Raw genomic sequence first — 25,030 nt, forward strand, 5'->3', positions numbered from 1 at the left:
ATGTGGAGATCCTATGTAATTACATATTGTAAATAGTTTTAAGACCTCTGTAACCCATATTGACAAATAAATGATCAATCAATCAATCAATAAAAAGTGGTTTTTCTTTGTTTGTAGCTCCTAAAATATACATTGTTTTTATAAATAATGTATTAACGAATCATAATATTATTAATAACCTTTCGTTTGATATAGCACACGTGTATGTATGACTCACGGTATAGTTATAATTTAGATTTTGCAAATTTCGGCAGTAGTCACATGTATGACGGCATTATTTGTCACACAGGCACCATAGAGATTGTCTTCCAGCAGTTTTATGATACTTTTTATATTGCCAATAACATACTAGAAGCTTATACAGATTATCCTGAAAATGACCAATTTCGATTTTTTTAACTTGAATGCATTTGTTCTAGCAAATACCTACATTTTCATGCATAATTTTCACATTTTTGGTCCGATTTTGATTTTGTTGGTATCAGTGTATGGCTTGAGACATCAACTTTAATGTTGTAGTACATTACTTTAACGTCCGACTTTTGGTTTGGTTATAAAACCCAAATAATCAAATATTTTTTTACATCATTTTGATATCTTTGTAAATTCCTCTTAAACTATTGTATATTTTGGTCCATAGTGTAGAAATGAAATATTGAATATTTAATTGGCTTTTATTTAATACCCCACACGTGTATGTGCAATGCATAGTTTGGGTGCAAAATGCAATATTCGCAACGAGGCGAGTCATTTTGATGACGTCATTCCGCTGAAGTAGATGGCCGGCGCCGCTGTCTCCCGGCAGTTTTGGAGACCCAGTACCATGCCCAACAACATACTAAAAGTTGGAAGCGGTTTCCGGATCTGAACTATATTCCCACAAGGCAGTGCACTTCTTCTTCTTCTTCTTCCTGGCTGTATATGCCCATATCATTTGGGGTCAGCCCTCCTTGTACGTTTACGCCACAATGTACGGTTTTGTGTTGTCTCCGTATCTACCTCCACCAATTTCAGGTCCTTTTTAATGGTCAGACTCCAAGTCGCGGGGGGTCGGCCTGAACCTCTTTTTCCCTCCTGAATGGCCATTACTTTTCTCGTCATGTGGTCTTCACTTCTTCTCATGACATGCCCATACCATCTCAGGCGGTTTTCGCGGAGTTTGTCTTCGATTTTAGCGACTTTGAAGGTTCCTCTTATGTATTCGTTTCTAATCTTATCCATCCTAGAAACTCCGCCAGCCCAGCGCAGCATTTTCATCTCTGTAGTATGCAGTTTCTGTTCATCTGTCTTTTTCGATGGCCAACACTCAGAACCATACAGAAGAGCGGGTCTTATTGCTTGTTTGTACACTTTGCCTTTGGTTTTTATTGGCATTCGGTGGTCACATAGGACGCCTGTCATGGAACGCCATTTCATCCAAGCTGTAGTGATTCTACTCTGTATATCTTCTGCGGTACTATCTTTAGGTGCTACTACAGATCCGAGATATTTGAATTTATCCACTCTCTTTAGTTAGACCCCGCCTATAGATGTATGTATTATTAGATGTAGTACCAGAGAAGTTGCAGTACATATATATATTCGGTCTTACTTCTGCTGATTCTAAGCCCTCTCCCCTCCAAGGCCCCCAGCCACGCGTCCAGATCCACTTGCACTTGTTAAAGGGATTCTGCAACGAGAACTATGTCATCAGCATAAAGTAACGTCCATGGTGGCTGATGTTGTATATCTTTTGTAACATAGTTCATAACTAGATTGAATTGTAATGGGCTTAATATGGATCCCTGATGAACCCCAACTCGAACCTCAAAATCACTGCTGTTTCCTGCTGGACTGACAACACAGTGCACTATTCATTTTATTTGACTGCTGTTATGCTGGCACCACACTTCGCCTTATTAGGCAAACTAGCTTTTGCCCGCGACTTCGTCTGCGTGGAATTAGTAATTTGGGTACCTTAATTCTTATCTGCTTTTTAATCCATCATTTTTCACCCCCAAATTGGTCACACTATACATTTCCACCCCATTTTTTACACCCTTAAGGGATGATTTCGGGATAAAAGTTATTCCTTTCCCACAGCTCAAACTATCGCCATACCAAATTTAAACTAAATCGGTTCAGCGGTTTAAGCGTGAAGAGGTAACACACAGACAGACAGACTTTCGCATTTATAATATTAGTATGGATATTCGTGTTGCATCTCTTTCCTTTGACATACAAAACAAAAGGGATGCAACACGAATATTTGCCAAATACAGCGAATTGTGGTGAACTGTGGTGCTGGCATTTGAAATGATAAATACCTATTGGTATTTACCATATCTAAGCGTCGGCAACCCCTAGCGTTGTGCTGGTGCGCGCGGTGCGGGGAGCGGCGCGCTGAAGGTCACTCAATTGTATTTTTGTGTAGGTATTATCGTTTTCTTTGAGATATAAGTATCTGTTCGTAAGAACTATTATATAGTGCCTAAATAGCCGAAAGGGATAGTGCCATACATTAGAAAGAGACATCATGATTCGACCCTGAATCGCTGTCAAACTTCGGGTTTGTAGGAAGTGTCCTTTCTGTACAGTAGTACTATTATATATTCTGTGGCATAACGTCAAAAATACGATGTCTGCAGATAAATGAAACAACATGGATGTGGTTTAGTGTTTTATTTATACATTAAACGTCCTTATTTTGCTCTCTTGGACTTGATCTTCCTCAGATAGAACTCCAACTCCTTGCCTTCAAGCACGTAACCATCGGAGCGGCCGCACTGGCCCGGGCGGCTTGCAACACACGCTAAATTAAACAAACAAACAAACATTACAACGAGCCAACACAAATATGGTTTCACAAATAAAATTTCATTCAAACATCAGAGTAACTATGACAAGTAGATCATACAACTGCTAGACTGGCCCCAAAACGGGAACAGCCGGAAATGCAGATTCAAACTTTGATTTCATCATATTAATATTATGTAGGGATGTTGTCGCGGATCATCGCGAACCTGTGGTAAGTCGTGTGAACTAATCCTTATAAATTTGTAGCTAGTAACATTTAGATGACAGAATTGACAGATACATTTGGCGCCATTGGTTAGACGAGAAAAAAGAAAATGGTGGTTGAAAGGACAAGTTTGTGCAAGTGGACAAAGTGTGTAGAACCTGATTCCTGGATCCTGAAAAGCTGATGAACTTGAGCTAAGTATTAGACTAGATTAAGATATAACAGTCATAGTAAAAGTTCTGATCGTAGTAATTACGAATACAGGTAAATGGGATCCCAAGTGCTATGTATAGTATATCATATTCATTGTAGTATACTGAAGCTAAAATCTTGAGTTAACCTGGTCTATGCTTAGTGCTTATATTTCAATCTATCAACAGGCGGTGGAAATAATCTACAGGCACCAGAGGAAAATATCGTATTGTAGCGAAGCAAATCATAGACCACCAAAGCGGTGACACAGGACTGGACGTTCAGGTTGGACTTGGAAATTATAATTATTACCACCGACATGTTAACGCCAAAACCTAGGTTGATAGATTAATAGTAAGAATCGATAATATATAATAATGATAATATATCCAAAACCCCTTTTGTGCCTTTGGCGTCAGATGTTTCCTGTTTTTTACATGACTGCCCAAAAAAGAGAGTGAAATGTTTTCAGCGTTCATGTTTGTATGTATATATGTATGTAAGTTTTTAAATTAATGATTTCAAACCATGCACGAAATAAAACCAGATAATTATTAGAAGAACATAGATAGCTGTTATTTTTTGACAATTTACATTTACTAAATCGGATAAAACTAAAAAAAGGAGGCGAGTTGACCGTGAAATCGTAATGGAACAACTCGCGAACGCCAAGCGGCGCGGCGTGAGCATCAGGATGACAGGACCATGACAGCTATTTATAACTAGTGTTACTCCACGATTCATTACCTATTTAGTACTATCAAAGATAGATATAACTCCGTAATAGATGGATGCAGTCTAATTAAAAAAACGGTTCCCGAAAACCACGAAAATTTGATTCTCGATCAGATGGCGCCACTAGCTTTGGCCTACTCTCGTATAGAGGGCGTTGACGGTTTCGTTTGTTATTTATAATTTTAACGCATACCAGTGAAAGAACATGGGTCAAAATCATATAAAAATAATTAATGTAAATAAAAAAATCATTTATCCATATTTAAATACATTTTAACGTATAATCTTCATTTTTAGTTTTAAAGTATGTCGATAGAAGGCAGTGAATTTACAGTGGTTACAAAATTTACTTTGACAGCACCGCTCTATCTTATTATATCCTCATTGCCTCTACTGAGTCAAACACAACATTTTTTACCTCACCAACGTGAGGGGAAATACTCACTTAAAATTGAAAATCGCTACTTACTTGTAAAAGTAAAATTTTCTAGTCAACACATGAGGAAGCAACTCAAAATTCGAATGAAATTAGAAATGATTTTGTTACTCTGGCGGATAAAATGCAACCCTCCCAATTCGTGTTAGAAGAATAAAGAGCGTCTACAAGCTGGTGTGGTATATCAAAGAGGATATAACAGAATAGAGCGGTACTGTCATAGTAGATTTTGTAACAACTGTAAATTCAATGCCATCTATGGACACACTTTAAAACTAAAAATGAAGATTTATAAAAATACGATAAAATGTATCTGGATAAATGATTTTTTTTATTTGCATTAATTATTTTTATATGATTTTGACCCATGTTCTTTAACCCATTCATGACCAAGAACCGCCGAGCGTACTCAATACGCCGGGCCACCATACAAACCGTTTTTAGCTAAAACGCATGACTCAGCTTATGGGTCTCGAGTGAGTATCAGGATGGCGGGTGTACATCAACAATTGGAGCTGCGGTATATGTCAGGAGTTAGTGCTAGCAATGTGCCAAATGTGCGCCAAAATTGGAGCAATGTGCTCTTTAAAATCCAGATATATTTAAGATATAAATGACGTCCGCCAACCTGACGTCAGGTTGGCGGGCTCATTTCCAGTTCTATCTAATGGCTGCCTACTCAAGGGTGAAAGTACTGCCTACGGTTAGTGCTCGCAATGTGCTTCCACATGTATGAAGCACAATCAAATTCAGAGAGCGGTTAAAGAGTAATATGCAATTGAATAAATATATATATATAGACGCCTGCTTATTAGAAATAGCAATATCACATCTTCATTGCTTCATTGCGGTAGACAAAAAACATGCAGGCGCTTTACACAAAAAAGTGATCAAGGGCCAAAGGGCCTACTGAAGCCGCGAATGCCGGTTCGTAAGCCACGCCCGCTAGCTCTTCCCTCCCCGCTAGCACGCACACATGGAAGCACTTCGCGGCGCACGTGAAAGTAAAGCTCCATTTACAAAAGTTAACTATCATTATACATGCGTGTAGGTAAATTTAGCACAATCGGAATAGGATAAACCTCGAAATCTCTACAACAGTATGTATTTGGTATGTATTTTTTCATGTCCACACCATTTGACATTTGGGGACCTAGAGGAATCGCAGCCATATTGGAAAATGGAGCTGCGGTATACGTCAGCAGTTTATTTATTTAGTCGTATGGCATATTACAATTCATGGTAGCTTTACAGATTTACAAATTAATAGTTAACTTTTGTAACGTTAGATGGAGCTTTACTTTCACGTGCGCCGCGAAGTGCTTCCATGTGTGCGTGCTAGCGGGGAGGAAAGAGTTAGCGCGCGTGGCTTACGAACCGGCATTCGCGGCTTCAGTAGGCCCTTTGGCCCTTGATCACTTTTTTGTGTAAAGCGCCTGCATGTTTTTTGTCTACCGCAATGAAGATGTGATATTGCTATTTCTAATAAGCAGGCGTCTATATATATATGTTTATTCAATTGCATATTACTCTTTAACCGCTCTCTGAATTTGATCGTGCTTCATACATGTGGAAGCACATTGCGAGCACTAACCGTAGGCAGTACTTTCACCCTTGAGTAGGCAGCCATTAGCTAGAACTGGAAATGAGCCCGCCAACCTGACGTCAGGTTGGCGGACGTCATTTATATCTTAAATATCTCTGGAGTTTAAAGAGCACATTGCTCCAATTTTGGCGCACATTTGGCACATTGCTAGCACTAACTCCTGACGTATACCGCAGCTCCTTTTGTTGATGTACACCCGCCATCCTGATACTCATGGTCTCGAGCCTGGCGCGAACGGTAAATAAATCGCCGCTTATGAAGCCGACCAGTTGAACAACATTATACAACATTTTTACTAATCACCTTTTTTCTGTGCCTATCAAAAATAATAATAATTATTGCAGTTTGTAGGAATGAACATTTTTACTTTCTACAAGCTTTTAATGTCAAACCAAGCTAAGTTGGCAGCGATTTTGATAGCCCAACCTGTGCAAGTGTTAAAGTTAAACGTCATAATTTCATAGAAGTTTGACGTTTAAAACTTGCCGTGTTTGTTGTTTAGTGCACTGCCTTATGAGAATATAGTTGATCCGGAAACCGCTACCGAATTTTAGTATGTTGTTGGGCATGGTACTGGGTCTCCAAAACTGCCGGAAGACAGCGGCGCCGGCCATCTACTTCAGCGGAATGACGTCATCAAAATGACTCCCGCCTCGTTGCGAATATTGCATTTTGCACCCAAACTATGCATTGCACATACACGTGTGGGGTATAAACGAAAGCCAATAAAATAATATATATTTCACTAATACACTATGCACCAAAATATACAATAGTTTAAGATAAATTTAAAAATAAATAAAAATTATGAAAAAATAAATCGATTATTTTGGTTTTTCAACCAAACCAAAAGTATGTATATATAGCCACGTGTATGTATGACTCATGGTATAGTTATAATTTAGATTTTGCAAATTTCAGCAGCGGTCACATGTATGACGCCATTATTTGTTATTCAGGCACTATAGAGATTGTCTCCCAGCAGTTTTATGATCATTTTTATATTGCTAATAACATACTAGAAGCTTATGCGAATTATCCTGAAAATGACCAATTTCGATTTTTTTACTTTAATGCATTTGTTCTAGCAAATACCTACATTTTGATGCATAATTTTCACACTTTTGGTCCGATTTTGATTATTTTGATATCAGTGTATGGCTTGATACATCAGCTTTAATTTTATAGTACATTGCTTTAACGTCCGACTTTTGGTTTGGTTGAAAAACCAAAATAATCGAAATTTTATTTTCATCATTTTTATTTATTTTTAGATTTCTCTTAAACTATTGTATATTTTGGTACATAGTGTATTAGTGAAATATAAAATATTTCATTGGCTTTCGTTTAATACCCTACACGTGTATGTGTAATGCATAGTTTGGGTGCAAAATGCAATATTCGCAACGAGGCGGGAGTCATTTTGATGACGTCATTCCGCTGAAGTAGATGGTCGGCGCCGCTGTCTCCCGGCAGTTTTGGAGACCCAGTACCATGCCCAACAACATACTAAAAATTGGTAGCGGTTTCCGGATCTGAACTATCTCTTCGACCGTTTCCCATAAGGCATAGTACTAGTTGTTGTTTTTTGGGTCAAATCATGGAAGTTAAATTAGACCAATTTCCCGATTTCCGATTGAGATAAAATTTTGCATATTTTTGGTACATTATGTAAATCGGATAAATCTGTGATAAAACAACGCAAAGTAATTGCGTTTGGGGTTGTTACAATTCCCTAAATAAGTATTAGTTGCATGTGGAAAACGAAATATAGTCTGCGATCAGAAATCACTAAACAGCACAGGAGGAGTATAAAGTCGCCAACGAATAAATCGCGACTAAATAATATTTCCCATGTTACTCCATAATACATCTCTAATAGGGGGGATGGGGTGAATTATTTCTTGAACTCTTGTGAAAAATACCACATGAAAGATAATACCGCCGCTCGGATGCATTCATTGTTTAGTTGTTTACTGTCCAAGTGTGTCCGATAAGCTTACACCTGGTCGGTTATTATCTTTGTTTTGGTAAACGCCATTATATGAATATTAGTAACAATAGAGCACTTAGAATGTATAGTACTTACTTTCTAATCTGCCGTAGAAACCACGAAGATGTTTTAAAAGCTTGTAAATATTTGTCACACACTATTACAATACCTATTAGTTAGTGGTGACTGTTTTAGCAGCCTTGTTTTATATATTGAAACAAAAAAAAAAGAATCTTAACATGATTGTTAGTACAGTCGCCATCAGATATATTGGAGCGGTCAAGGTGTTCACAATATCTGAACACGGACTCTAACGGCCTGATAATAGAGGCGTGTTCAGATATTTATGAGCGCTTTAGCCGCTCCTATATATCTGATGGCGACTGTAGTAAGATACAATACAACGATCACCAAATATTATGACATAAAAGTACAGTGGGAGAAAATCCTCGTTTCCTTACCCCTCATACAAAACAAAATATTATTATACTACGGTTTGGTCCCTACAAAATGTTGCTTACCATCATCCAAACAGTAATCGGTTGTAAAATGATACAATATCAAACAGCTTCAACATGAAATAAACTTTAAAACCAGCCAATAAAGTTTAGTTTTTACATCTAGCGCCAGGCCACGATGACCCATACCTTGAGCCATGTCAATAACTTCTGAAATATATATATTTTTGTTATCTTTGAAATATGGATTTTTCTGTTTGCTTGCAACGCGTATGTATCTAGAATTTCAGTATTTTTACTATATTGCACTGATAGTAAACCAAACTTGAATATTTAAGACCCTGTTTTCATTTCAAAAAACGTGTTTATATTTTTTTATCCTAATATACCTTATGGTTGCTAGCTTATATGATACTTAGGTTATTACGTCAAATTAAGTTTCGTTTATTTTTAAAACAGAATTTATTCATGACTCGCATGTGAGTCACTGGCCCTGCGGAACTGTTTGAGAATGACCCATACGCTGAGTCGCTGGCCCTGAATGGGTTAACTGATATGCGTTAAAATTATAAATAACAAACAAAACCGTCAACGCCCTCTATACGAGAGTAGGCCAAAACTAGTGGCGCCATCTGACCGAGAATCAAATTTTCGTGATTTTCGAGGCACGTTTTTTCCTTAGAAGTACTCGATAGACATGCAAACGAGAAGAAGTACAGCAGCAATACTTGTTTAACGTTATATAGAGGATATTTGTATGATCTATCACAGTCACTTGGTATGATCCATTCAGTCATTTTCAATTTAGAGCAGTTCAAAGTCAACTGTGGATTGTGAAATTTTTGAACGTTTTCTAATAATTTGTTAAGACGAAGTAGTGAAAATGTTACAGTATGTTATATATTTGTGATCTACTCACAAAGCCCTTTCATTTGATACCCCACATGGTATGATTAAAAAAAAAAGTAAATAACTGTACTGCCGACCTTTTGACGTCACAGCAACTACCCCCACCACTTTCGCGCTTGTCATCTCATATATTTGTGTTCAGGACATCACACTGAATGCACTGATACCAAATATGTCCATATTTGCGACGACATGAGCGAAAATCGATTTCCAGAAGACTTCTAGACCAAAAACCACCGTACTATTAATGTATGGGCAGTAAGGGCGTATAGATATTTAATACCTTGACTGTAATGCTTCTGTGAATGCATCAATGAGGACTAACGCGTATGAATTCGCCGCTAGGGCGCTAGTGTAGATGGTGTTCTTCGCAAAGTTCGAAATGTCAAATGTCACTTGGCACTTCAATGACTGACAGCTGTTCTTTAGTCTTTTGGACCACCATCAACAGAGGCGCCAACTGGTGAGCAAAGAAACGATAGCCCTCATTGGCATGAAAGCCGTTGTGTTCATTTATATTATACTAGCGACCCGCCCCGGTTTCGCACGAGTAAACCTTAACAAATTATCAACAGAGGCGCCAACTGGTGAGCAAAGAAACGATAGCCCTCATTGGCATGAAAGCCGTTGTGTTCATTTATATTATACTAGCGACCCGCCCCGGTTTCGCACGAGTAAACCTTAACAAATTATACACCTAACCCTTCCCCAAGAATCACTTGATTGATAGGTGTAAACTGCATGAGAGATGAGAGCTCTTTTGATATATTATGGATCGACATAACACTAGGACTTGATTATTAGACTTGCCCAATAGTCTGCCAGTGTGGAACTGTTCCTCTAGTGCAGCTTCCACTTTGGAGAGACGCTGTCTTGAGATGTACTTCTTGGCGGTCTTCTTGCTACGCTTCTTATTGATGATGGCATCCTCAGCTTCAGTCTGTAAATAATAGTCATATGATACAAGTATAAAGCATTTATTACTCTATACACCATTCTTATTACTGAAACCACAGAAAATCCCAACTGATTTTTGGGTAATTCACAAGCATTGTCATCAAGTTGTTACCACTCGTAAGTTGGGAATCGCAAGTCAGAAGGCGGCACTCTCTCAGTTATGATGACCAATATCGAGTGGTCAGACTGGTAGGGCAGGTTTTTATTTTCATTCGCAAAATGCACTTTTTATATCTTTCAACATAATCAAGACTGAGAGGATTGTATGAATTCAGTTTTGCATATTTATCAAACACATTTCAAACGACACGCAAATCATCATTTTGTGCAACCCAACTTACTACAATCAAAATAATAATAATACATCACCATCCCCCATGATGAGAATCTCGTGAAAGCCGAGAAGGAAAAGTCCAGTAAGTACCTAGACTTGGCTCACGAGATAACCGCCATGTGGGATGTTGATTCGACGATCATTGTCCCGATAGTCGTTTCAGCGAACGGTCTCATAGCGAAGAGTCTCGACCAACACCTTGAGAGACTCGCTAGATCCAAATCAAGGGTCAGATGCAGAAGGCGGTCATCTTGGACACGGCGCGGATAGTCCGCCGGTTCCTCTCTCTGCGGCCCTGACCACCAGCAGTTTGGACCCTGCCCAGCTGCTGGCGGCACCCTAGGTTAGGTTTTTTATAATATGTTTATATGTATTTTATATTGTATTTCTACGTGTTTTTGTATTTAATTTTTATATCCATATTATAAAAACCTAGCCTAAGATGAAAGAAAAATAAAGAGAATAATAATAATTACTAAAATTTCCTTTTATTTATTTATTGAAACTAATGTACAATCATGAAAAATGTACATGTGGTGTAGACGTTATCTACCAGTCAACCAATAGCCCAAACAAGGCGTCACAACTTAAATTTTTAATTTTCGACAAAAACTGTGGAAGTTGTACAAAAAAAACTAAAGCGCGCCAACAATTCTACTTTAATGCACTCATATTTTGCAAAGAATAGTCATAATTATCGAGCATTAAATGAAAGAACATTACATAAAACACATGAAAACGATATTTTGGAGTGAAATCTATGACATGTCACAAGAAATTCAAAGCGAAACTTAAATTATTTCTGTTGGAAAAAATTATTACAGCGTTTTGACTTTTATTATTTGACTTTTAATCATGCTTCGACTGACTATTGGCTATTTATTTTTGACATATTGTATTATTTTGACATTTTGTATAATTGTAAATGAAATTATTTAATTGTAAATTATTTGTAAATAGGCATGTTTTATTTAATAATGTAAACATTTAAACACAATGTATTATTGTATATGAATAAATGAAATGAAAATCATAATTTATAAATTGAACAAATTATTTAAGAAGCTTCTAAGGAACGCCTAGAACGTGCGTTTTGTTTATATGAACTTGACGTCACTAGGGACGCCATGACACTTACTAGCGTTTTGGAGCGAATTTAAAATCTAAAAACTAAAATGTAGTTTTTTTCTACTAAACCTTTATTAAATGCAGAAATATGTTATTCATAGTACGAGGGTTGATCCGTATGCACCACCCCTGACCTCTTTGCTGTCACTTGGTTATTAAAACCTTTTTGCTGTAGGTTTATAGACATTTAGAGGTTATTAAAAAAATAAAACATTTTTAAATGTCGACCTATTATTGAGCTACAGCTTACTGTAATTGTTGAGTCGTGGTTTTTTGTATGAAAATGGATCCAGTCGAGCAGGGTGGTAATAAAATATCTACAAAAAAAATATTTTACACCAACTCAAATCCATCAAGATATTGTGGCAACTGTAGGGGAGTGTGCAGTATCCTATGACATAGTGAAACGTTGGTGTCGAGAGTTTAAGTGCGGAAGATCAAGTTGTGAAAACCAACATGGCGGTGGACCACCTGTAACGGTCACTACAGACCAAAACATTAATAAAGTTCACGATATGGTGTTACAAGACCGGCGAATACGTATCAGGCAAATTCTTGAAGAGACTGGCTTGTCATATCATGTAGTGCAACAGATACTTACTTTATAGAATTGGGTATGAACAAGATCAGTGCAAGATGGGTGCCACGAATGTTGGCTATTGATCAGAAAAGACATAGAGTATTGATTTGCCAGCGTCTGTTGGATATGTACCAAGCAAATAAAGATAATTTTCTCTATAGATACGTAACCATGGACGAGTCTTGGGCACATCACTATGATCCCGAAACTAAAATTCAAAGTAAGCAGTGGAAACAGTGGTTCTCCGCCACCACGTAAATAGGGTATTTGACAACATTAAAAATATATAACGAATTGCTGTCATCCTGAAAGATAATAAACTAATAAAGTATATTTCACTATATTTGAATGTAAATTATGTTTATTTTTTGGAAAATAAAGGAAAGAAAATTTAATATTTTTTGAAATTTCATCAGGGACGAACGCTCTGTGATTGGTCAACGCTCGGATGACGTCACACGCGTGTAAAAATTCTTGATTGCCTTGAGTGTTTTAACTGTTTTATTTGTATTTAGTTAATTTTAGTTATTGTTCCACAGTTTTCTGATATATTCCGATTTATCCGCATATTATTCATAAGAATCTCAAAATGGAGCCGAAATATGTGAAAGCTGATAGCGCAACCTACCAGACAGACGCATTAATAGTTGCACTTTTCTTTAAAGATAATCCGGATTACTATGCTGCGGAACTTAGAAATGTAAAAAAAGCCGTGTGAGTATACGTAGAAATTGTTTATTTACGAACATTTCGATTTCGATGATACGAATACGACGACGATATATATATAAATAAAATACGATGACGAGAATAATATCTCCATACTGCACTTTAGTTTGAAAGAAAAAATGCTGAAAGAGCTATGTTATGAGGTTATGTAGTAATACATTAAATACCTAGATCTTGTTTCGTTAAATAACAAAATCCGCTGCTTTAATTACCATATTTATTTACAGTTAAATATTACTTACATCGAAGTGGTCTTTACACATCAAAACATTTGTATGCGTTAAAATGCTCTTTGGGTCTCTTTTCATTTTTGGGTCATTTTTTATAGTCGTACTTGAACATTGCGGCACTATACACCATTTATATACCATTTTACAGTGAAATAATCAATTCAATGCACATAAACCATAAGATTTACTAAGGTCATTGACCGAGTTTACTCGCGTGTGACGTCACACGTGTCACGTGATTAGCCCCTTTGCAAAAACAGCGTTTAAGGCGCGTTCAAAATAAATAAACTTTAACATTGTTTTTTTTTATATTTAATACAGTAAATTTCACGGAAATATCAATGTAGTGTAATTATTAAGTCATAAACAATAAATTAAAACCATTTTCAAAAATTAGTCAAATAGCCTATTTAAAGTGGCATCGTCTGCAGGAAAGGTTATGCTGTCTGTATTCTGGGATGCTCAAGGAATAATCCTGGCTGACTATTTGAAAAAGGGAGAGCCTATTACAGGGGCCTATTATGCAAACTTTATTCTAAAATTGCGGGAGGCTATTAAAGAGAAACGCCGGGGCAAGTTGACAAGTGGCGTACTCTTCCACCAAGACAATGCTCCCGTCCATACATCCTGTGTCGCTAAGGCTGCCATACACCAAGCAGGCTTCGAATTGGTGGAGCACCCACCGTATTCGCCTGACTTGGCCCCCAGCGACTACAGGCTATTCCCAAAATTAATGGAATTTTTACGTGGAAAAAGAGTTTTTGGACAATCAAGAGGTGATATCTGTTGTGGAGGAGTGGTTTTCAGAGGTCGGACATATTTTTTTTCAGGAGGCTATTGAAATGCTGGAGCACCGATGGAATAAGTGTATTAGTGTTGAGGGAGACTATGTAGAAAAATAAAATATAAATCTTGAATGTAGTTTCATTGTAAGAGGGTTAGGGGTGGTGCATACGGATCAACCCTCGTAAATAATTTTTCCCCTCACTAGCTGGAAATCCGTCTATTATCCTTTAAAACAAGCGGGGAAAAACGCATTTTATCCACTAGTGGGGAAAGTAATTTGACCTTGGATGGAGCGTGATTAAGTAGCTTGACAGATAACAGAACGTAAAACGCTCATAATAATGGTTCGTTCGATATTAATTATCATTAAATTAATGGTTTAAGAATCTAATAAAAAATACCAAATTTAGCTTTATTTAATAATTTTAAGTCATAAACCTTAAAATTCCATAAGAAACGTTAGATTTTTTATAATGATGTTAAATGAAATTCTGAACGCACAAGTTGAGTCGATGCAATTTCAAAACGCATCGTTGACATTTCATACGTCAGAACAGAAATGTCAACATTGTCAACAAAATTTTTACTGTTTTTCTCACCGACTCACGTAAAAATCAGATTTTCTAGTGTTTTCTGTTATAATATCGTTAAAAAAATAGTGATTCCAGTGATGAAGATGATCTAACGCCTGTGGATGTTGCATTTTCCTCGCTATAGTGAGGGGAAAAGTTTTGTGTTACACACGGGTGCAAATGTATTTTACTTCTCGTGTGTTGAAACACTCGCTACGCTCAGGATTCTATTTTAGAACCACTCGCTTCGCTCGTGGTTCAACTATGGAATCCTTTCGCTTACTCATGTTTCAATTCCACACTCGCGGGTAAAATACAACTTTGCACCCTTGTATAACAAATAACTATATAATTCTTAACATTATAGGACAGTTTTTCAAAATTTGTCATGCCTAATTGCCGCGACGCAATTATTTAACACAAACGGGATGTTATTTATTTTATTACAAATAGTTAATGTAAACTATCTCCATACTTACTAGTTTAGCACCCTTCTTCCTGCCTAGCGGCAACAAGTAGTGTGACTCGTACCACTGACGGAAGGGAGTCGCGTCCACCACAACAATGGCGTTCTTCACCAGCGTTTTAGTACGCACCAATTCATTGTTAGACGCATTGTACACAACATCAATGATGCGAGTCTTTCGGGTGGAACCTAAAACAAAGTACAAATCAAATTACAATCGATATAGCTAAGTACAACTTAGGGCAAGAGGGCTTGCATGTACTTGTTATAGTCAGCGTCAAATAAATAGTGATGGCCTAACATATCGTAATACACCCTCGTTTACATATAAATTACACATATGTAGCCATTAATTTGGCACCTTTGGGCGATACTACGCGCGGCGCTCTTGTGCTAAGCCTACAGGTACACATTTAGCTAGTCTGTCAAGCCATTTCAGTCAGTAGAAAGAAGGGGCAAATTTAAACAAATGTAGGCGCAAAGGGTTTTCGTCCCAAAGAAAATGTGAATTTCGCGCCTTTTTATATTGGCAAAGTTTTTTTGACAGACTATATAAATTACTTTAGACGATTCATATTATTTCAACAACAAAAATCGTTTTATATCAATCATTCACATCGCATGTAGCATGAACATGCGCAAAACCAAGCTAATAGTACATTGTGATACAAGTGTGCCAAGTTGGTCATCACACACGAGGCGATATTGTGCGCGCGAGCTGTAAGCGAGCGCGCAGTAAAAAAAGCCGATGTGTGTAATGACCAATGCACACGCGTTTCATACGACGTTTTTCAACACACTTGCGAGGAAAAAAAGAAACTTTCATATTAATCAAATTTTAATTGGTAAAACAGTAAGTCTAAAATCTGTCATACTGCCGGCTGCCCCTCGCCCCGGCCGCAGCAGGCGGTCGGAAGGCGCCGGTGCCCGCCAGTCCGACCAATTAAAGAAGGCTTCGTTTCCATGCATATTATTAGCAATCAGTTACTTGCTTAACTCAGTCGGATAATATAATGAAAAAGCACGCGTATCTAGGATTATGAGTCAAAAATCGGTGGAATAAAAACGTCGTTTTGAGCAAGTGTGTTGAAATAGTACATTATGATGATACAAGTGTGCTAAGTTGGTCATCACACACGAGCCGATATTGTGCGCGCGAGCTGTAAGCGAGCGCGCAATAAGAAAGCCGATGTGTGTAATGACCAATGCACACGCATTTCATACGACGTTTTTCAACACACTTGCGAGAAAAAAAAGAAACTTTCATATTAATCAAATTTTAATAGTTAATAGTATTTTATACAATCGTGATATAATAGAGAGCTTTTCAGTCGAGTACCGTGTTTAAGCAACGAAGCTTGCTGAGTTGCTTAACTAAGGTACGAGATTGAAAAGCTTGGTTATATCACTATTGATAAAAAAAAAATACTTTCAACTAGTGGAATCATACCACCAAACCAAACCAAAACCTAAAGTATACAGCTAAGATACGCGAGCTGCCGCGACCCGTGATACCTTCATACTCGTACGCGCCACGGCCGCCGGGCGGGTTGGTCAACGACACCTCCTAGTAACTCATGAGGCCCTGGTACCTGCTCCGCGCTAAATTCAAAGACAGTTTTTTAAATAAAAATAAATAAATAAAATAGAAATGGGTGCTTTTTTATTTTTAGTTAGCCTACTTTGGTGTCCCAGTGCTGGGCAAAGGCCTTCCCTCGTTTTTTCCATTCGACCCTGTCATCGGCATTTTCCCACCATTTGGGGTAGAATGCGTCCAAGTCGTCCCGCCATCTCCTTTTCGGTCTGCCTGAACCCCGGCCTGCACCGTCTATGGTGTTCCGTGGGTCCCATTCAGTAACCATTTTGGCCATGGGTACTTGAATTAATAAATTGGCAACAAAAACGGAGCCTTAAATTAATAAATATGAGTTGTATTTTTATGAATTTTGGCCACATTGCCAGGAAAGACAGTGATAACCTGGAAAAGCTGGTAATCACTGGTAAAATCAAAGGCGATAAGCCGAGACGCAGGAGCCCAATGCGGTGAACAGACCAAATTCGCTCAGCCCTTGATGTAACGCTCCACGGTGCCCTACACTCGGCGACAGACAGAAAGAAGTGGTGGCAAATTGTCCAAGAGAAGCTAGAAGTTACCTAGAAGTGACCACGACCCTCTGTGATGAGGTAACCGATGCAAGGAGGAGGAGGAGAACACATTTTAAAAAGAAAACGGCTATATATTTGAGGCTCATATAAATTATGGGCGCTAAAATATTGTACACAGCCAAATTATATTATTATATGCCCAATGAAAGTTCGTGTTTCATATTTTAGATTCCCGAATATTGATAAGCCAATAGCGTATTTGACTGTATTTAAAATTAATTATTTTACACCATGCATAAAATAAAGCACCAGAAGATTAATAGAGAAACGTAGACAACAGTTATTTTTAGACACAATTTCTATTTTAAAGCCCGTATAAAATAATAAAGAGTAGGTAATTTGATTGTGACGTCACATGCTAGTGTTTCATATAAATTCCATAGTAGCAAAATCGTTTCGACAGTTCGAAAAAAGAAACTGATTTGACTAGTAGTCAAATACCCTATTAGAATTATATGCCAATGACCGAACCTTTTTTGCAGGTAGTAGCACGTGCGGTTTTACTTACAATAGACAAAGAGTTAGCGGTAAGAACTACTATACATACTATGTAACAATCGCCGCGCTATCTGGTAAGAGCTATATTGTAAAGTATTTTCGTCGCAGTTTTATTTTAATAAAGAACTGGTTAAAAACTGTATAATATGTGAATCAGCTTGCAACATGCACTTATCTAGAACGTAAGTAAATAAGTAACTTTGAAAGTAATTAAGTACCTTCTTATTTAAAACAAAATTGTTAACTATACTTTATCACGTCTATATCCGCTAAATTCCAAATTACCTCTCACTGATAATCACCTTTTTGCCAAAAACTAAGCGTAATAAGCTTCTTATAACATAAATATCATTAATATACGTTAACACAATTAAATAAAAACCAATTTAGTACTAAAATCTCACCAAAATATTGAAATTTTGTAAATAATCGTTTTTACTCACCAAAATGAGTAAATACTAGTATTTACTGCATGCTTTGAGTAAATACTGAGTAAATACTCAGTATTTACTCACCCCTACCCATCTCTAACTCCCCCCCGCAGCGAAATTTTTTTAGGAACTGCGGGTCAAAAATTTTGTTTTGTTTTGGTATGTGTGTTGCCAAACGGCTAACCTGTACATCGATTTGCGGTATTTTTATACGAACGGGTTAGACTAAGAGGGATTTTCCGGTCCCCGCTCCATTCTTGTCTGCCGGATTTTAAAAAACAAATGAATACTTATTTTTTTATGATTTTTTATCTACGCACATATCATTAGTGCTCTAAAATGCGTCCAGAAACCGTAGGAAATGACCAGCATTATAACAACAAATTTTACTATGAGAATTTTCTGATCTGTTTTAGTAGGTAAAATATGTACTTTAATGTTATTACATTATAGATTTTTGTAAGGTTATGTGACAATTGTAAAAGCTGAGTAAAGCTAGACAAATTAGGGCCACACTTTCAAATAGGGAGAGGCGTCCGACAAGGAGATCCATTGTCACCAAAAATATTTATTGCAGTATTGAAACTTATTCTGCAAAATATTGGATGGAAAAATAAAGGTATTAGAATAGCGTCTATTTAAACCACTTGTAGGGCAGTTTCAGGTGATAATGTGGACAAAAAAATTTTCAGGTACTTTTTATCTTATAGGTCCATAAGCTTTAAGATTTTGATAGGAACCAACTCCTACGTCGGCCATCTTTAATTTTATGGCGGCCATTTGGAAAACTAATATCATTATTGGATACAGACACAGCAGAAATAGAGGCGCATAACATCGAGTTGGAAACGCTACTGGTCACTAAAGCATTTGTTTAAATCAAAAATTCCCATATCACTTAAAAAGACACTTATGGACTCGGGTATTCTACCGACATTGACTTACGCTAGCCAGTTGCCAGACATGGAGTTTAACAGAAAAAAATGCTCAAAAAATTTCAGTTTGTCAGAGAGCTATGAAGAGAAGCCTACTCAATGTCAAGATAAAAGACAAGATCAAAAACAAGGACACCTGGGAAAGAACCAAAGTTATTGATGCATTACAATACGTCAAGAAATAAAGTGGAGATGGGCAGGACACATTGCACGCTATGATAGCTCAAGACATAGACATAGCAAACTATATTCTCCTGAAAAACTACCCAAAAGAAACGACCGAAATTTAAATAAACTGAAACTTCCCTTTTCTAAACTGATACTGTTCATCTAGCCCACACTATATGTCAATAAAAATATATAATCACCTCCCAAATAACATTAAAAACGAGAGTAAATTAAGCCTGTTTAGCAAGAAACTAAAAACATTTCTCTTAAATAAATGTTACTATAATACTAGAGAATTTTTTGAAGATAAATCATATCTCTTTTGTGATACTCGTGATCGTAAATTAATTGTAATTGTAAATTATATTGTGCATGGCAAATATTATTTGAATGTAAAATAATTAATTAATTATTAGGCACATATGTAAATAATATATAATAGGCCTTTTCATCTGTGCCAGATGTTTTAAGCAGCATCCCGGTAACGACACTTGCGTTCGTGGCTGTGTAGCCCTATGCGGGAGAGGATCCCTCGTCCACACACGCGGCAGGTGTATGCTCCCCCAGGTGGGCGGGGGTTGGAGGCCTGCTCGTGGCGCCCCAAGCGTTTTTCTTTCAAATAGGTAAACCAGGCATCGTCATGCTTGGATTGGCCATCATGGACAACACGACGCCACATGGGTCGGTCTTCGGCCAGTTTCTGCCATTGGTTGCATGGGATATTAAAGGCAACCATATCACGCTTGATACAATCTTTAAAGCGCAGCATTGGCCGCCCGACCGGTCTTTTTGCGTCTGCAATCTCTCCTAGCAGGATTTGACGTGGTAAACGAGTCCGTTCCATACGATGCACATGCCCAAGCCACCTCAGTCGTCTCTTCTTTAGTATGGCTGTGATACTAGGGAACTGTGCCTGGCTTAGAACAGACTCGTTTGTCACGCGATCCTTCCCTGTGATGCCAAGTATGCTCCGCAGACAGCGCATGTGAAAGGTGTTCAGCCGGCGTTCTTGTTTTGTGTAAGTAGTCCAGGATTCCGCTCCGTACAGAAGTGTGCTTAGACCACACGCTTGGTAAATAAGCATTTTCGTTTTTACCGTGAGATGATTGTTGTCCCAAGCCCTTGCACGGAGCCTCCCGAACGTAGTGGCTGCTCTGCCGATGCGAGAGTCGATCTCCGCGTCAAGCGAGAGATTGCTCGATACAAGCGAGCCAAGGTAACAAAACTTGCTGACCACCTCGAGAGGCGCGCCGTTAAGCATGATCTTTGGCTGTGCTGAACACCCTTGCGCTAGTATGACGGTTTTCTTGGCATTAATGGACATGGAAAAGAGGTCACAGGCTTTTGAAAATTGGTCCATGATTGTCTGCAGCTGAGACTCACTGTGAGCGACGAAAGCAGCATCGTCAGCGAAGAGAAGGCTGTCTACAAATAAGTTCGCTCTTTGGCGTTTGGACTTAAGCCTCGTTAAGTTATGCATCTGACCGTCGGATCTTGTGTACAGGTGTATGCCCTGTAGTTCGTCTCCAAAAGCAACCTTCAAGAGTACAGAAAAGAATATTCCGAAGAGAGTAGGTGCCAATACACAACCTTGTCGAACGCCTGTAGGATTGTGGCTTCCATACCCTCGTGGAATGATTTTACTATCTTCAGGAGCTTTGGAGGGCAACCAATACTGACAAGAACCGAGTATAGCCCCTCTCTGCTCACAGTGTCAAAGGCCTTGTTAAGGTCGACAAAAGCGACTACAGAACTCTTTTGCTCCCTACACCTTTCCTGTAACTGTCTAAGCGAAAATATCATATCGACAGTTGACCGTTGGGTCCGAAAGCCGCATTGTGCCTCTGGATATACGCGGTCAGCTAGCTTTTGTAGTTTAGCCAAGGTGGCCCTAGCAAAAGCTTTGCCGACGATGCTAAGCAGGGATATTCCACGGTAATTATTGCAATCACCGCGGTCGCCTTTGCCTTTGTAAAGAGTGACGATATTAGCGACGCGCATGTCTTGAGGCACGCAGCCCTGTTCCCAACATTTGGTCAGGTGTTGTGAAGGATGGGAAGGATGGATAAATAATATGTATAATTTTAGATTGAATAAGTAGGTTTCCCTATGTGAAACTATGTTGCCGTGCCCTAACAGGGCGTCACATGAACAGCTTATATTTAAGAACACCTGTACCTGCTATGTGATATGCAATAAATGATTTCAATTTCAATTTCAAAGATGGGCGAAACGAGTGACAGGGTAGAGGTCCAGGAAGTGGAGATAGACACTCAGGACGCCCGCTCAAGCGCTGAGCGGACGATAACAAAACTGCTGCTGTTAAATTGTTAATAAGGTCTTAAGCCTCAAACAAGCCTGTTTTGAACTTATGCCCTTGGACATCAAGAACACTTATTATGTACACTCAATCAATTTAATTGCCTACCCATTTTGTACTTTGTCACAGTGACATAGTATGAGGTCTCTAGCGACTTTCACATTGATTGTCACTGTGACAAGGTAAGAAATGGATCAGACAAATTCTTTGACTGTACAGTCAAGGGCATAAATATATATACATTCCCAAAGTTTCAAAAATATGTGTACGCTCTTACACCTTAGACAATAAAGTCGTGTTCACATATTTTTGAACAATTTGTCTGGATATATATTTTTGGCTTCGACTGTACCTGTTGTACAAAAAAACTATTTGTGCCCATGAAAAAAGACAATGGTCAAGCAAGGCCAATATTACTTTTTGAATAATGAATATCATTAACCTTTTTGCCAGCATTGACATGATTGGAATACCCCACAGTTCCGTGCCCCACACCCCACCACTTCATAACAAGTCGTGGTTTTGGTCAGGTTTGTTTATGTGCAATTTTTGACATTTGACTACTACTTCATTGACGCGGCGGCAAATAAAGTTAACACATGCACTTTGGCACCATAACTATTACAACATAACTATTCTCGTGGCATTTATACAACTTGAATTGTATTCAGTTACCAGTGGTCAGGGCCGGATCTAGGGTAGAGCGAGTGGAGCGGCCGCTCTAGGCGCCGGATGGCAAGGGGGGCGCCAAAATGGCAAATGAGAAAAAAAAAATAAGTTAAAAAAGACGCGAGTGTGACGCGGGCCCAAAATACGGTTCGTTTTGCTTTTGGGTAAAAAGCTTCAACGAAGGGCGTCAAAACCCGATTTCGCTCTATGCTGATCAAGGACTCGGGCCGGCACTGCCAGTGGTAACTTAACCTGACCCCTGTTCACTGTCCCCGTACAAAATGATAAGACAAAGACATGTCAAAGTATGCTTTCACTTTGAAGTTGTGAACCCATAGTGGAAGCACAGACTCCTAAAAAAAAGCTTTATGACCTAACATTGGGGGCAACCAGGGAACATGTTAGAAGGTATTCTAATGTAAATCCGGCTCCTATTCATTCCCAGCTCTCAACAACCAGTAAACTGACCAATTGACTGAGAGTGGAACACACTCTACAAGTATAGTGCATTGAAAAAATCTGGCCTAGTGCGAGTCGGACTCGCCCACCGAGGGTTCCGTACTTTTTAGTATTTGATGTTATAGCTGCAAAAGAAATACACCATCTGTGAAAATTTCAACTGTCTAGCTATCACGGTTCATGAGATACAGCCTGCTGACAGACAGACGGACAGCAGAGTCTTAGTAATAGGGTCCCATTTTTACCCTTTGGGTATGGGAACCCTAAAAACCAAGCTTCAGTTCTGCAACCCACTTGTGTAATTTTCTTCACAATGCATACAATTTTAAACAGTAACCACATTTTGATTAATAATTCAAGTAATTTGTTGTTTTTATTTTTAAGCTAAAGTTCCTATGACTTGAAACATTTGTCCCTCAGGTGCTCCTGGGCACTTACAATAACCTACAGTGATAACAAAATGTCTAATATATAAATACTACAGAAAAAAAAAAATTTGGAACCCATGGTTACACTAGGCCTCCAGCATATGCACTAGGCAGTGACACTACTATCTAAGCTAGGAGGCCGTTATAGCCACGAAACCGGCAAGCCGGCAAGGTTTCCAGATGATTGAGACAAATGGATTATGAATATTCAGGGCGCTATGTAAACTTTCTTTTGCAAACCTTGCTTTTAATGCCTTGCGATCATAAGAAGTAAAGTAGCATCAAGTTGGCGGCCACATAATTTGAACCTTATTATAGATTAGCATATGATAATAAATGATAATGGGTCAGCGCAGCATGGACAAGCGAAATGTGCTAATAGCATGGATAACTTAACTTACACTCAGATCCCCAGGAGAAGTTGCCCGTGTCAAGGCGCAGGGCCCGATATTTCACGTTGCCACCACGCGAGCGCACTACATGAATACGCTGGGAGCCAAGCTGCAATTAACGAAACTAGCGTTTAACATAACGGTATCCACTTTAGTGCACATATCACTACGACAATTATTAAGTCACATGTACACTTTTATAGGTTATAATATACAAAACAACTGCAATTAACAAATAAGTACTTATCAAGGCACATCACTGTAACTTTTAAAATATATGTCTTTATTGGCTTGGCATTCAAAATAGATTAATTAACACAATCCTTACCTTAGTGTTGGCTGCAGGGCGACCCAACTCATACTTCCTTTTCTTACGAATGGGCGCACGTTTGCCGCCAGTGGCTCTTCTCTTATGCCAATGATCACGACTGATACCTGATAAAACGGATAACACTCACTTAAAACAGAATATACACTAACGACTTGCAGCAGTAAAGCTACAGGATCCGGCATGAATTCACGTAGTGATTATTGTCTAAAAGCGAAAATATATATACAAAATACGTAAAGGAATTAATGTCACATTTTACACCGCTCTTTAAACAAAATTGAAATAAGAAACACGAGATTATAAGAGATTAAATATAAAAATACACGGAGGCACTCACCCATCTTTGCTGGATCGCGAAAGAAAGGATAAGTGGCAAGTTTGACGGAACCAACTCTACTTCGTCGAGTCTGTAGTCTATGGTATATTACTTCTATAACGGCGCTATCACACGGGTTTTTTTAGGCACTCCGGTATTGGATTGCAGAAATAAGAAATGTGTACTTTTTTTCGACAGTTTTTATAATAAATTGTAACAAATAAGTATTCTTTCGAAGACATTAATTAGTACGTTAAGGTGGGGTTAAGGACCGCAAAGAAAGGCGCCCTTTTCAAATATGAATACTTCACTATCTTGAATTGTGGTTTATCGGAAAGAAACCATAATTGAACTCGGAACTTAAATTAAATCACAATTGTGTTCACAATCACTGCAAATCTGACTAATTAATAGTAATAATTTGAAACTATTTCACTGAAATCTACTAAATCAGAGAAATGTTATAAATGTAATAATTGAAAGTCAACGCGACCTTTCAAAAAAGGAATTCGATAGTATTTGGATTTAACAAATATCAGCCAGATACACGTCTTTCTATTAAAAAAAGCTCGCGCCTTTACTGAAAATGTCAATATAGTTGGTCAAACCAAATTGTCAGTAAATAAGAATAAAAAAACTATACACATCCTTTTCTTTTGGGCGCTAGTACTAATGTAAGACAAAAATAGTATGATTCTCTCCCTCTCTAATACTAGCACCCAAAAGAACAGGATGATTATAGTTTTTTTTGTTATTATTTACTTACAATTTGGTTTGACCAACTATAATAAAAGTTTACAGACGG

General features: G+C 38.1%; 1 protein-coding gene across 1 annotated transcript; it reads right to left on the reverse strand.

The window, feature by feature from the left end:
* Positions 1–2,646: 2,646 nt before the first annotated feature.
* LOC134754939 (small ribosomal subunit protein eS8) lies at positions 2,647–24,396 on the reverse strand. Its single transcript, XM_063691421.1, has 6 exons — positions 24,247–24,396; positions 23,907–24,013; positions 23,588–23,687; positions 15,126–15,301; positions 10,141–10,270; positions 2,647–2,791 (listed from the first exon to the last, which is right to left on the reverse strand). The coding sequence occupies exons 1-6, from the start codon at positions 24,248–24,250 to the stop codon at positions 2,682–2,684; spliced, it is 627 nt and encodes a 208-aa protein (XP_063547491.1). The 5' UTR covers positions 24,251–24,396; the 3' UTR covers positions 2,647–2,681.
* Positions 24,397–25,030: the final 634 nt, after the last annotated feature.

The sequence above is a fragment of the Cydia strobilella genome, chromosome Z (assembly GCF_947568885.1).
Source record: "Cydia strobilella chromosome Z, ilCydStro3.1, whole genome shotgun sequence".
NCBI classification, from domain to species: Eukaryota; Metazoa; Arthropoda; class Insecta; order Lepidoptera; family Tortricidae; genus Cydia; species Cydia strobilella.